The sequence below is a fragment of the Caretta caretta genome, chromosome 1 (genome assembly GCF_965140235.1).
Source record: "Caretta caretta isolate rCarCar2 chromosome 1, rCarCar1.hap1, whole genome shotgun sequence".
NCBI classification, from domain to species: domain Eukaryota; kingdom Metazoa; phylum Chordata; order Testudines; family Cheloniidae; genus Caretta; species Caretta caretta.
The window spans coordinates 275,349,420-275,363,538 of record NC_134206.1 but is presented as its reverse complement, the minus strand read 5'-3'; the positions used below and the strand labels follow the sequence as shown (position 1 = coordinate 275,363,538).

The window sequence follows — 14,119 nt, the reverse complement described above, 5'->3', positions numbered from 1 at the left end:
GTGCATTATGCATATACACTGAAAATGTAACAGGTTTCCAAAACTTGAGAGAAAAAAAACTAGAGCTAAGGTGTTATAGTTGAACTAACGACAACTGTGTTTTCACTTTTATGCACAGGGAGCCAGCTTCTGTGAATTAATTCCTTGAAGAATAAACCCAAAATGTATTTAAGGGGAAAAATTGTAAGCTTTCCAAATGGGGTCTCTCCTTTTGAAACAACTCTTACCTCATATGAGCAATTTCATTTTCTAAGTCTATATTCCGTTTTCTTAGTTCTTCCAGCTCTTTCTCTGACTCTGACGCCCGCACTCCCACAACATGGTCAACAGTAATACTGCTGGTCTTGAGCTTCTTTTGTAAAGCAATTTTCTCTTTATCAGCTCTGCAACATTCAATTTGTTTTTACTAAAATCTTGGTACATTTGTTTACCAATCTGCTTCATCTGAAAGTGAACAGTATTTCATTCGAAAGATTCTAGACCTGCAATCCAATTGCTCATTGAACGTTTCTTGATATAAATTACCTTAAAAATGGACATTTTTCTAGTTTCTCATAAAAGAATATTGAGTGAATATTGTACATTTCACAAATCACTTGCAGGTTTTGCTTAAGCATTCATTAATATTTTATATTTATGTAACCCTTTACAAAAACAGAAAGCCTAAGTAAAGCACAGCTAGTGAAAGAAATGTACAAATTTATATAATTCTTGTTATTCTTTTGTTACTTTTAATCTCTTGAATTCTAGGTCAGTGAAAATTTTTCTGTGACTACATTGAAAACATGGTTAAATGAAATAAACACATCTTTTCTGGAGTTTTGCTGAAAAAGTCTTGGTCATCACAATGCTGGAGGTGTCAGAACACTGCAGATTAACACAGCTGCTAATTCTAGCAGTCTGATGAAACTAAACGTAAGAAAAGTCTGTCCTCACCTGCAGCTGGTGCTTCTTTGACTGTGCTAAAAACAAATTATTAATAGGGCTGTCGATTAATCACAGTTAACTCACACGATTAACTCAAAAACATTCATCACAATTAAAAAAAATAATAGTGATTAATCACAGTTTTAATTGCGCTATTAAACAATAGAATATCAACTGAAATTTATTAAATATCTTGGATGTTTTTCTACATTTTCATATATATTGTATTCTGTGTTGTAATTGAAATCAAAGTGTATACTATTTTTATTACAAATATTTTCACTGTAAAAATGATAAAAGAAATAGTATTTCTCATTTCACCTCATACAAGTACTGTAGTGCAATCTCTTTGTTGTGAAAGTGCAACTTACAAATGTAGATTTTTTTTGTTACATAACTGCATGCAAAAACAAAACAATGTAAAACTTCAGGGCCTACAAGTCCACTCAGTCCTACTTCTTGTTCCACCAATCACTAAGACAAACATAGGAGATAATGCTGTCCTCTTCTTATTACAATGTCACCAGAAAGTGAGAACAGGCATTTGCATGGCACTGCTGTATCCAACACTGCAAGGTATTTACGTGCCAGATACGCTGAACATTCGTGTGCCCCTTCATGCTTCGGACACCATTCTGGAGGACATGCTTCCATGCTAATGACACTCATTAAAAAAATACTGCATTTGTGACTGAACTCCTTGGGGGAGAATTGTATGTTCCCTGCTTTGTTTTACCTGCATTCTGCCATATATTTCATATTATAGCAGTCTCGGATGACGACCCAGCACATGTTGTTTATTTTAAGGACACTTTCACTGCAGATTTCACAAAATGCAAAGAAGTTACCAATGTGATATTTCTAAAGATAGCTACAGCACTTGACCCAAGGTTTAAGAATCTGAAGTGACTTCCAAAATCTGAGAGGGACAAGGCGTGGAGCATGCTTTCAGACGTCTTAAAAGAGCAACACTCCGATGAGGAAACTACAGAACCCAAACCACCAAAAAAGAAAATCAACATTCTGCTGGTGGCATCTGACTCAGATAATGAAAATGAACAGGTATCTGTCTGCACTGCTGTCATAAATATAAAGGGAAGGGTAAACACCTTTAAAATCCCTCCTGGCCAGAGGAAAAACCTTTCACCTGTAAAAGGTTAAGAAGACAGGATAACCTCGCTGGCACCTGACCAAAATGACGAATGAGGAGACAAGATACTTTCAAAGTTGGGGGTGGGGAGGGAAACAAAGGTTCTCTCTCTCTCTCTCTGTGTTGTTTTTTGCCAGGAACAGAAAAGAAATGGAGTCTTAGAACTTAGTAAGTAATCTAGTTAGATATGTGTTAGATTCTGTTTTGTTTAAATGGCTGATAAAATAAGTTGTGCTGAATAGAATGTATATTACTGTTTTTGTGTCTTTTTGTAACTTAAGGTTTTGCCTAGAGGGATTCTCTATGTTTTGAATCTGATTACCCTGTAAGGTATTTACCATCCTGATTTTACAGAGGTGATTCTTTTACTTTTTCTTCAATTAAAAGTAAGGTGTTTACCCTTCCCTTTATATTTATGACAACTGCTTTGGATTGTTATCAAGCAGAACCAGTCACCCAGCATGGATACATGTCCCCTGGAATGGCGGTTGAAGCATGAGGGACATATGAATCTTTAGTGCATCTGCCATGTAAATATCTTGCGACGCCGGCTACAACAGTGCCATGAAAATGCCTGTTCTCACTTTCAGGTGACATCGTAAACAAGAAGCGGGCAGCATTATGTCCTGCAAATGTAAACAAACTTGTTTGTCTGAGCGATTGACTGAACAAGAACTTGCAAGCTCTAAAATTTTACATTGTTTTAGTTTTGAATGCAGGTTGTTTTTTTTAACATAATTCTACATTTGTAAGTTCAAATTTCACGATAAAGAGACTGCACTACAGTACTTGTATTAGGTGAACTAAAGAATACTATTTCTTTTGTTTTTATACAGTGCAAATACTTGTAAACAAAAATAAATATAAAGTGAGCACTGTACACTTAGTATTCCGTATTGTAATTGAAATCAATATATTTGAAAATGTGGAAAACATCCAAAAACATTTAAAAATGGTATTCTATTAACAGTGCAATTAATTGTGATGAATTTTTTAAATTGCTTGACAGCCCTAATTATTAATAGAGAACTTAGAAACAGTCTTTGAGCAAAACTAATTTAATTAGTAAAATAATGTCAGCTCCTACAGAAAACAGGATACTAGAATAGCTAGAAACATAAAGGCAGCTTGCTGCTTGAAAATAAGCTAACCCTTGTAGTCTCAACAGGAATGTAAATTGTAAATTATATTTTTTTAATATAATAAAACTGTTGCAATATTTTTGTCACCAACAAACCAAGTTTTCTTTATTTTTATCATCAGTTTAGAAATATGTCTAATTAAAATCAACTCACTTGGAATAAAGTTCCTTTAATGTACTGAACTGTTTTGTTAAAGCGTCCATTTCCTTCTCCTTTTCTTTTAGTTTGTTCCGCATCCCTTCCATTCTGGCTTGCCATTTTTTACCCTCTTCCCACCTAGCTATTTCTTCTCTAGAGCTCTGTAAAACATTCAAAAAGAAGTAACATTTCCTTTTGGTCTAGTTTAACACCACAGAACAAGAAACAAGTTAGACTAGCACTATTTGATTAAAAGTTCCTGTTTCAAAATTTTAAACAAAAATAGATGTTTAAATATAGCAATTATTAGGAGGTGATTGGTGCATATACAGCGTGTTATGAAATCTGATGCACAACCTGGTACATCTGAATGCTACCAGAGAATCGTTCTGTAAAATTAAACATTCACTTTACAAGGAAGGACTGAAACATTTTTATGAAATCCAAAGTTAGGGATGCTTACACAATATATTCTCCCACTTTGAAACAAGTTAATGGAAGACAGGAGAAAAGATCATGATGTTATTCTGTTCTAATTATAATATCTACAGCAGACCTCTCTTTCCTCCTCCAACTCACCAAGAGCTTCGACACCCCTGCAGTAACATAGTTGCTGGTCCAGTGGTGATTTTAAACTCACTTTCTGTCATAGAAAAATGAATTTCTATTTAATAGTCCCAATTCAGTTTTTATAACAGAAAATGAGGTAAGATTTTATGACAAATGGTTATTGAAAAAGCTAAGCTAAAGTTTTTTTTTACAGGTGGCAATGAAGTTTTTTGTCCTGGAGTCCCTCACCTCCCTTAGGTGATCCTCTCTCCTTTCTTTTCCACATCCACTTTAAACTTTTACTGTTACCTACAAAAACAAATTGGGATCTGATTCAGAAGAAAACAGGGGGGTGGGGGTTGATTATTTTTCCTAGCATTTAATAGGATTTAGTATTTTATTTGGGTCATGAGATCCCAGCTGTGCAATGTTGAGAGTTGGTGGATAGCTGTCCTAGCACAAAAAAGATCAAAGTGATTACCTGGAGCATGTCTTTTGAAAATCAGTGAACTGGATTCAGTGAATCAGATTTCATAGTGAGAAACAAAATCCTGAAACCTTAACTGTGGAGTCAGGAGTGTAAGTGGTTATTTAGCAACTGAAACAGTGATCCCCTATGATAAAGCCCCTACCCCCTGCAAAATTCAAAGTTATGACCAACGTTCCAATCCTGCGGAAACGTGTGCATGTGATGTGCATATGTCATTGCAGAATTGGCCACCAAGACTGAATCGGAAAGTGATGTTGAATAATATCAAACAGCATAAAATGTCTAGAAAAGTTAGGTATAATTTGCATTAGTTTGGATCAACCACTTCAATTACTTGTTGGAAATTTATTCTTCCACTGATTAATAATCCTCTCGCTAAAAACATGTATAAGTAATTTCAAGAACTAAAAACATTCTTTACCATGAGGCTGGCAAAAGAGAAATAATTGTAAGAACTCAAAGTGGTTTTATACCCAAGATTCAGTCTGCAGAACCAATACGTAACATACATAAATATCTGCTCTGCATAGGCACACCCTTACTCCTTAAGAAACTCCCACTCAAGTCAATGGGCCACGGCATGGATACAAGGAACTACATACAGACAAAAAACAATGAGGAGTACTTGTTTTTGCTGATACAGACTAACAAGGTTACCACCCTGAAACTTATATACAGACAGTCTCGCTGAATTCAATGGAATTCCATTTGAGAGTAGGGATCTAGCTGCATGGACTTAGTTGCAGGACCAGGGTCTAAGTGTATTTGTTATTTTTAATTCCATACATACATATGTAGAAAATTTACAAATACATTAATGCTATGGAAATTAAAATAAAACAAATTTTTATATATATATATATATATATATATATATATATACACATTTGTTTTATTTTATACACACACACACACACACACACACCCATAGTACAAGACAAAAATACATCTCAAACACTAGCAATTTACGTACAGTGCCTCAAACTTATCTAATGGGAATTGTAAGCTCTTGCTTAAAATCATCTTGAATATTTAAAATGACACTGAATGCAGTTTGAGAACAAAACATGTATTTTGCTCCAGTCTGCTTTACTAGGTACCAAGACAAGACACTAATCTGCTACCATAACAGGAGAAAACAAACAAGAGACTGAACAAACTCATCCTTCGCCAGTCAGAATCTATCATCTGCAGAGATATCCATTAGGAAATGTATCTTTTTGAAGGGACACCATCCATTTAAAAAAAAAAAAATCAATTTTTTGTCTCAAAATGCTTTTAAACTGCTATAGTTACAAGCAACACCATAGCTGCTACCATTAAAAGAAATTGTTTTTCAGTTTCTTTACTTTATGAATTCGACAACACTTTATATGTAGTTAGTTACTGTTATCTTGTACAGTCGAGTCAGTTTCCTAAATTTTTTGTACAGATTTTGTATTCAGCAAGAAGGGAAGGGAAAATATTAATAAAATATAGGAATATGTGATTATAACATCAGAAAAATTGGTAAGGGGAATCAGGAGCAGGTGAAATTTCTAAGCCACTTCTGATTTGTTGTTTTTCTTAAACTGGGTAGATTTCAAGTTGATGGTGTCCCTTTCAATACCACAAATTAAATGATGCTTCGTCACATACCTTGTCTTCTTTTAAACTTTTCTTTTCTACCTCCTCACTCTTTTCAACTTCACTTTCAAGCTTTTTAATCTTTTTCTGAAGTTCATCAATACATTTTTGTTCATCAGCTTTGCTCTGAAAAATTATGATTATCTTTACAGCTTAATGATCACCATTTAGATACTTTCCTACTTTTTTCCCCACTGGGATAAATATAGAAACTAAATATTGACTAATTTATTCATTTTAACAGAAGTGCTTCGAACAAATGGTACAATTTAGGTTATAAAGTGTCTCTTTAAAGATTACAACTACTATTTAAGTGTTAGATTGTTACTTCGTATTCTGTCATGAGTAATGGACTCAAAAAATGTTTAACTATTGCTGTTTTAAATTTAATAAGGGTTAGGTATTAAATTGCTGTAAATTACTATGACTCTTTTGAAACAGATAAGTTCACACAACTTGGTTTAAAGCAGTGGTTCTCAAAGCTGGTCCGCCGCTTGCTCAGGAAAAGCCCCTGGCGCGCCATACTGGTTTGTTTACCTGCCGTGTCCGCAGGTTCGGCCGATCACGGCTCCCGCTGGCCACGGTTCGCTGCTACAGGCCAATGGGGGCTGTGGCAAGCGGCGTGGGCCAAGGGATGTGCTGGCCACCCTTCCTGCAGCCCCGATTGGCCTGGAGCTGCGAACCGCGGCCAGTGGGAGCCGCGATCGGCTGAACCTGCGGACGTGGCAGGTAAACAAACCGGTGCGGCGCACCAGGGGCTTTCCTTAACAAGTGGTAGACAGGCTTTGAGAACCACTGGATTAAAGGACACATACCTGAGAATTTAATAGTATGTGAAATCTCTACTTGCAAATTTAGAAATGAAAAAAGAATGGATACTTAGACAGAAAAACTGTTACTTAGAACTATTTTTCTACAGAGCACAGACAATATACAGACTTTTTAAACATTTTAAGACCATGGTCATTTGACAAAAATAAACTAGTACTAGTACTTTCTGCTTAAATTTATGAGAGGAATCCAACTGGAGACTGCTGGGAACTGCATTACCAGTAGCAAAAAATGATCTACTACATATAGCTTGTATTGAGAAGAGCAGAATAGAAGAGAGTAAATAAAATGTCAGGTCCTAGAAAAACAGTATGTCCATGGAGGGAATACGTAATTGAAGTTGTGGATTGACCAGGGCACGTACAAAAACAAAACAAAGACAAAGGGAAATACTTAAAGCAGACTGCAACTTTGTTAATTTTTAATTAACTGTAACTGGAGGTTGAAGCTAAACCCTCTCAGAAAACCACAAAGCATTTACTTGGGTCTAGTATGGTATTAAATGATCTCATTACCATATAACTAATATCTAGGGTTGGACCTTTTCAGCCTATACACCTCGTTTTTAGCTCACCTTTGAATCTTCTTGACCTCCTACAGCGAGACGAAAGGAGAGTCCCCTCAGGCTGTGAGTTCTACAAGCCATCTCCTGGGTCTTTCATTCATCTTTACCTCAGGGAGCTGGTCTCTTTCAGCCTCTTACCCACATTTGACATCTGCAACAGAGGATGCCAGCCAATAGCTTGGTGGCACCCCCACTACACTGTCTGGTATCTGCTGCCTCCAATCTCAAAATTCTCCTCACCATGTATTGGTCCCTCTGCTTGATAATCATATTCAGTCTTCCAAAAACATTACAGCCATTAGAGAATATTTGACTGAATCCCTAGATTTTTACACTAATAAAAACTAAGCTCACCTGAATGCTGTTTGTTAGTCTTTTTATCCGCTTTTTCAGTTCTTCATTTTCATTTTCCATTTCTTCTTTTTCTCTTAGCCCTTTAGTAATGGCTTTTTGCTTTTTTTGAAGTTCTTGATTTAAATCATCCATCTCATCTAATAAAGAGCGCTCTCTAGTTTTACTTACTTTAAGGGCATCTTTGAATTTTGTAAGTTGCTCATTTAATTCCTCTATATGAATCTATAAAAATAAATTTAAAAAAGTGTTATTCAGGGTTGCCAACTAATTAAAACATATTGAGGTTAAGCAGGTATATTTCCTGGATTCCACAGACATTTCTCAAATCAGTTATTTCATATATTGTCAACTATATTTAAGTAATCTGTAAAGTAAAGTAAAATATGTTTAAATAATCACTTAGAAGATAATTTGTAAATTCCTATAAATCTGTTGATATGTTTAAGTAGCAAAAAGTCAGTCTGAAAAATATTTTTAAGTTTAAATTTAAATAAGTAAAACAAAACCAAAATAATCAACTTTTGGGGTGTTTTTTTTTTTTAAACGGCAAAACCAAATTTATTTTCTGTGTTAAAAAAAAAAGCTGCCTTAGATTGAACCTTTATATATCATGTTTAAGCCTGGTGCAAGTGTTCTGTGCGTAAATTCTAAAATTCTGAAGAAAAAATGTAGGCTAAATAGCAGTACTGCATGTACTTATACATTTCATTTGATTATTTGTTTTAATATTTAAAAACAAATGTACACAGTGGGCCCAACCCAACTCCCAAAAAAGTCAACAGAAAGACTGTCATTGACTTCACTGCGAGTTGTGTCAAACCTCATAACAGTACAGCATTCATTATTATAATGCTCAAAATGAAATTATAAACATTGTGTTCTCTTTTTAAATAAGAATACAATGTAGAACACAGTATAAGGAGGTTAATTAGTGCTTACCGTGAGCTCCTTTGTTTGTTTGTCAACAATCTGCTGAACATTCATGTATGCCTCTTTTTGTGATGCTACAGAAATAATCTGCTGTTCAGCATTAGCAGTCATTTCTGCTCGGAGCTCCAAAAGCGCTTTACTCAAAGCCTGAAAATATCAACAAATTCGTTTGGTAAGTAAGCAAGTTGCTGAAAATGAATGTTAAAAAATTGCTAAAGGGAATTAAATTTTACTACATTTTATGTTAAATTACCCATCTGTATTCCATACTAACAGCACAATTCATATCATCTTTTGGTCTGTTTCCATATGATTTACAATGATAAGCCAGATTCACTGGTATGCTCTGACTGCTTTACAATACTCTGGCAACACAAAAATCACTATAAATGCAGCTTAGTTGGCTAGTTAAACTAAGTTTAAGGCTGTTTTGCATCGCCAGAGTAGCACAAAGCAGCTTAAGTATATCAGTGAATCTGGCTCCACAAATTACAGAGCAGTTAAATTCTATATCAAATTTCAGTCATTTTCTGGTCCTTTTTCTACAGCAGGCTACACAGCCCTAATGAATCTCCATAAAAGGGCATCTTTCAGGTATTCTTTGTCCATCTGTTAAACCCAACAGTGGCACTTCTGAAAAAAAGCTGTGGAAATGTTTGCTATACATAATTTTCATAGTTATTTGGTTTTACATCAACTTCTTGTCTTCATGATAGACGCTAAATAATAAAATAATTTTAAAATTACTTACTTTCTGTTGTTTCTCTTTTAAGGCTAACTGGTTCTTCAACCTTTCCACTAGGTTTTTCATTGTAGTTGTTGGCGCTCTATTATTTGCTTCTTTTTGGGCCTCTAATTCAGTTTTTACTTGCAGCAATTCCTTCTCTATCTCAGATAACAGGTTCCTCAATTCATTTGCTTCATCTTTCATTTTTTTCACTTCAGCTACATGCTTTTCTTCAAGCCTAGTACAACAAAGTAATAAATAGCAGTGTCAAGAAGTACTTTATTTAGTAAGCTCAAGGTGGAATAGAAAAGGCTGAAAAATATTACATGTTTTTGATCATTTCAGCTAAGTTTTTCTTATACAGTGGCCTACAAAGGCAAAAGCACACAGAAATCTGGAAATCACAAAAACCTTCTACAAAGTGTGTCTACATAATCCAATAAAAAAAATCAACTAAAAGTGAAATTAGAGAATTATTGTGGTTCCACTTCCTGAATTAATACCAAACAGTGATCGAATGCACAGCACCAGTGGGACTAACTCACATGAGTAAAGCACGCAAGATTAGATAATTTCCTTTTCTTAAACGTATCATTTGGGCTAAATTTTCATGACTTTCATCTCTGTTGCATAGCAAGCTCAATACGTTGTTTAAGATATATAAGAAAATATTTTTGACAGTTCAAAAAACTATGTTCAGTGCACCAAAAAATTCATTTAAAAAGGAAGTGTTCAATAAGGGGACAAATGCAACATTTATAATTGACCACGACATATTCTAAACAACAATTTTCATATGATAGCCTTGATGACAACCCACAAAATAAATATTTTCAAGTTACACTTGTGGGGGGTGGGGTGGGGGCACTGGGGCTCCCAGCTTCAGTCCCCCGCTGCTCCTGGCTTGTGGGTGTGGGGGAAGAGGTTTGCTGGCTTCAACCCCATGCTGCTCCCAGCTGGGGCTGGGGGGCTGCCAGCTTCAGCCCCGGGGCTCCGCAGTCCCCCTGAAAGGGCTCATGGATCCCTGGTTGAGAAGCGCTGGACTAGATGATCTCCTGAGGTCTCTTCCTACTCTAATCTTCTGTGATTCTAATTCAATAAATGGTCTTAATGACACAGGAATAAATTTTAGACTTGTAGCTGATTGGTCTAATCTAATTATTATCTGAATTGTAATAATTGTATATCTAAACACTTACTGAGCCTTGATGCTTTCAAACTCTCTGATTTTTAATAAAGTAAGTTGTTTTTGTTTCTCCAAATCTAATGATGTTTTCTTTAATCTGCCTAGAAGTAAAGCAATAGAGTTGTCCTGTTCTGCTACTGTTTGTTCCATCTCAGCCAGACGAATGAAATGTTTGTTGGTGGGAACTGATAAAGAAGGTTTTTTCATTAACTCCTATAAAAACAGAAAAATCATTCATATTAAATATTCTACATCTTATACAGCAAAGTGCTGCAATTATTTCATTATGTTAAATTTGATCCCAAACATAACCAAGCAGCAACATTTACACTATATTTTATAACCAGTGATGTGACTCAACACTGTACCCATATGTTAGTCACACTGAACGTTGGTAAATGGTCTCTGTATCTGAAGAGTAGTTATATAACTGGTTAAATATAGGTGGTCAGTCTTTGAGAAACAGTGTCAAAAGCAAACCTTCAATTAGGATGGAGCTTATTTTATTTACTGTAGGACAGCGGTTCTCAAACTTTAGCAACCCAAGGGCCCCCATTTTGATTTAAAACTTTTCACAGGCCCCCAAGCTCCCCACCCTAGGCTCCGCCCCCACTCCACCCCTTCCCCCAATGCCCCACCCCACCTCTTCGCTCTCCCAGCTCCATCCTTGCCCCTCCTCTTCCCTGCCTCTTTCTTTCCCCTCCCCCAAGTGTGCTCCATCCCCACTCCTCCTTTCCAGAGCCTCCTGTATGTCGCTGAATAGCTGTTCCCCGGCGTGCAGGAGCTGCTGGGGGGGGGGGGGGGAGGGGAGAGGAGAGGAGCAGTTGAGGGAGGGAGGGAGGGAGGGAGGGAGGAAGGAAGGGGGAGGAGTTGAGCAGTGAGGCCCGCAGATGCCCTGGAATACCCTTGTGGACCCCCAGGGGTCCGTGGACCCCAACTTCAGAAACGCTCCTGTAGAATATTAAAAAAGGAGAGAGAAAATGGAAGACATCAACCTCCCCATGGGCTCTCTATAGAATAGGACACGTTGAATTATGCACTTATATACACAAGTACCAAATGTGTTGATTGCCCCTTATTTCCTCACTCATCTTTCTCAAATTCTTTCAATTTCATCTTCATACAATAATAGTGTAATGATAGTCTTACTCATTTATCTTCCTGTTTATACTATCTTGAACTGAAAAACTGCTCCTCTGGTATGGAGGATTAACATAATTTTCAAAATTTACAAAAAACAAAACATACAAACAAATATACAATACTGAACAAAACAATCCCCCATCCCAAACAAACCTACCAAAGCAGTTTGTTTGAATTTATTAAGTGAATTATCAGCTTGCAAATCTAGCTTCTGATGTAGAACCTGGAGGTGGTCTTCATGTTTCTTTGCGATTTCCTCTTGCTCCTATTAGCACAAAATGAACATATTTTCTTATTTCATGTATACATGCATGATACTCCAGAAATCCATGGAACTCCTGTACTTTCCATGCTAATTACTTGAGTATTTGAAATAGAATCTGAGTTGAGGAAATCCCATCACTGGCAAGCAAATATAAGCACTAAGGAGTTAAAGTAATTTCATTATCCTGGCAAATTTTTCTAGGAGAGAAAAAAAAAAGTAACTGACCAAAACTACATGAATGCAATGTTAAATTAAGCCTCTCAGTATGTTCAGATTTAAGTCATAGTATTACATTTTTCTGGAAGTGTGCAAATACCCAGAAAGAGACAATTTTCCCTTCTTTAATTCTCAAACGGCAAGACAAAGCTTGGAGTTTGTAACATTCTGTACTTTCACTAGTGTTGTGTACATAGGCAGCACATCAAACATAGGACACTCCTTATTCAGTCAGGTTTCAGAGTAACAGCCGTGTTAGTCGGTATTCGCAAAAAGAAAAGGAGTACTTGTGGCACCTTAGAGACTAACCAATTTATTTGAGCATGAGCTTTCGTGAGCTACAGCTCACTTCATCGGATGCATACCGTGGATACTGCAGCAGACTTTATATACACACAGAGATCATTGTTTCAACAAGACTCATGGAATCTCAAGGAAGGCTTTGAGCATGTTTGCCTCTCTGCCTTCTTTTTATACTGTTTTCAATGCTATTATACTCCCCAAAGAATCTATTCCTGCCTTTCCTGATTGTTCTCTCTACCATCTCCTTTAATACTGTCATTCTCTTCACCATTTCTGGTCTTTTCCCTCCTCTATTTATTCACCTCATTTCCTCATCAAACTGGCATCTTTAACAAACTTTAAATTCATCTTAAATAATTTTTTTTAAGTTCTTATATAGCTAATGAATAAAATGTTTTCATGACTGCAGCCACAGGTCACAATCCTACAATGAGACCTGTGCAACAGTCTACCCATGCCAAGCTTGCTGCATGATCCAGGCCATAATGATCCCCTACAGCACAGAATTCTGTATTTTTTTCAAGGAAAGTGCATGAAAAACAACCAAAATGTAGAATTATACTATTGGTTAATTTCATGCATCTATCACTGCAGACTTTGCTTCCTAGGCCTCTCATATTAAAGAAATTCCAAAGGAGAACAATCAGAAATTTTTTACATAAATAAATTTTTAAATTCAAGAGGTTAAGAAAATCTGAACTTTGTGCAATGAGAAATTCATAATGAAGGTCCTGTTCTGCTCCTACTGAAGTCAATGGGAATTTTGCCATGCCTTCACTGAAAGAAAGACTAGGCAAAAAATTAACTCAAACTCTTAAAAAATATATATATAATACAAGATAACACAAAAAGTGTATATACCTCTCTAGCTTTTGCAAGGAGATGCTGATACTTCTTCAACACTTCCTCCTTTTGATTTAGTCTTGCTTGCATATTTGTAATGGTTTGGTGGGCAACTTTCAGGGCATGGTGGTATTCTGGATCATCTTCTTTTCGACCTAGCTCAGCTATTATCTTCTCTCTTTCTGCGGTTACAGGTAATCGAAGCCTTAGTTCATTTATAACTCTGTCCCTTGTTAGAACATTTTGTTCTGCTTTCCACAGTGCAGTTTCTTTCTCTTTGAGTTTCTACAACAAAGGAAATTATTACTAATCTTATAGAAATATTATGCTTAAAAAAAGAAATGTGTCAGAATATGTCTAAATCGAATTATAAATCAAAAAATGGCTTTGTATTCTATTTTCCCTACTTGGGATTATTAGACACACTACACACCAATACAATTATAATTTGTATTTCACTGTGTGGAATTTTCACAGCACAATGTATTTACATACCAAATTTATTAATACAGTGTATATACATCCAATTACCTCTTCTAATAAGTTGCAGGTTGCCCGAGTTTCTAGGATTGTTCGAATGTGCTCCCTAATTTTCCTCAAAGCTAGCTCAAGCTGCTGTGCAAGGGGCAAACTAGGATCTGGAACTGAACCTGTAGCCTCTTCAAGCTGCACAGAAAAGACAGATATGAACATTATTTCTCTGACAAGTCTAATCAGCACACTTATTAATTTAT

At 36.0% G+C, this 14,119-nt stretch overlaps 1 protein-coding gene across 7 annotated transcripts in view; it reads right to left on the bottom strand.

Annotated features, from left to right (window-relative positions):
- The window catches only part of CEP290 (centrosomal protein 290), a 111,033-nt gene that overhangs the window by 17,556 nt on the left and 79,358 nt on the right, over positions 1 to 14,119 (bottom strand). For 5 of the 7 annotated variants that reach the window (XR_007354565.2, XM_048835631.2, XM_048835632.2 and 2 more), the window contains 10 exons: positions 13,917 to 14,051; positions 13,404 to 13,670; positions 11,916 to 12,023; positions 10,629 to 10,828; positions 9,454 to 9,667; positions 8,712 to 8,849; positions 7,773 to 7,994; positions 6,035 to 6,148; positions 3,373 to 3,518; positions 228 to 383 (listed from right to left, as the gene is read on the bottom strand). Coding sequence is in view for 6 of the 7 variants with exons in the window: in XM_048835631.2 (XP_048691588.2) it covers positions 228 to 383; positions 3,373 to 3,518; positions 6,035 to 6,148; positions 7,773 to 7,994; positions 8,712 to 8,849; positions 9,454 to 9,667; positions 10,629 to 10,828; positions 11,916 to 12,023; positions 13,404 to 13,670; positions 13,917 to 14,051 (1,700 nt within the window). In the remaining variant the exon portion in view is untranslated. Of the gene's footprint in view, positions 1 to 227; positions 445 to 3,372; positions 3,519 to 6,034; positions 6,149 to 7,772; positions 7,995 to 8,711; positions 8,850 to 9,453; positions 9,668 to 10,628; positions 10,829 to 11,915; positions 12,024 to 13,403; positions 13,671 to 13,916; positions 14,052 to 14,119 lie in introns of those variants that run through there. The other 2 variants (XM_048835636.2, XM_048835633.2) reach the window with 2 other exon arrangements.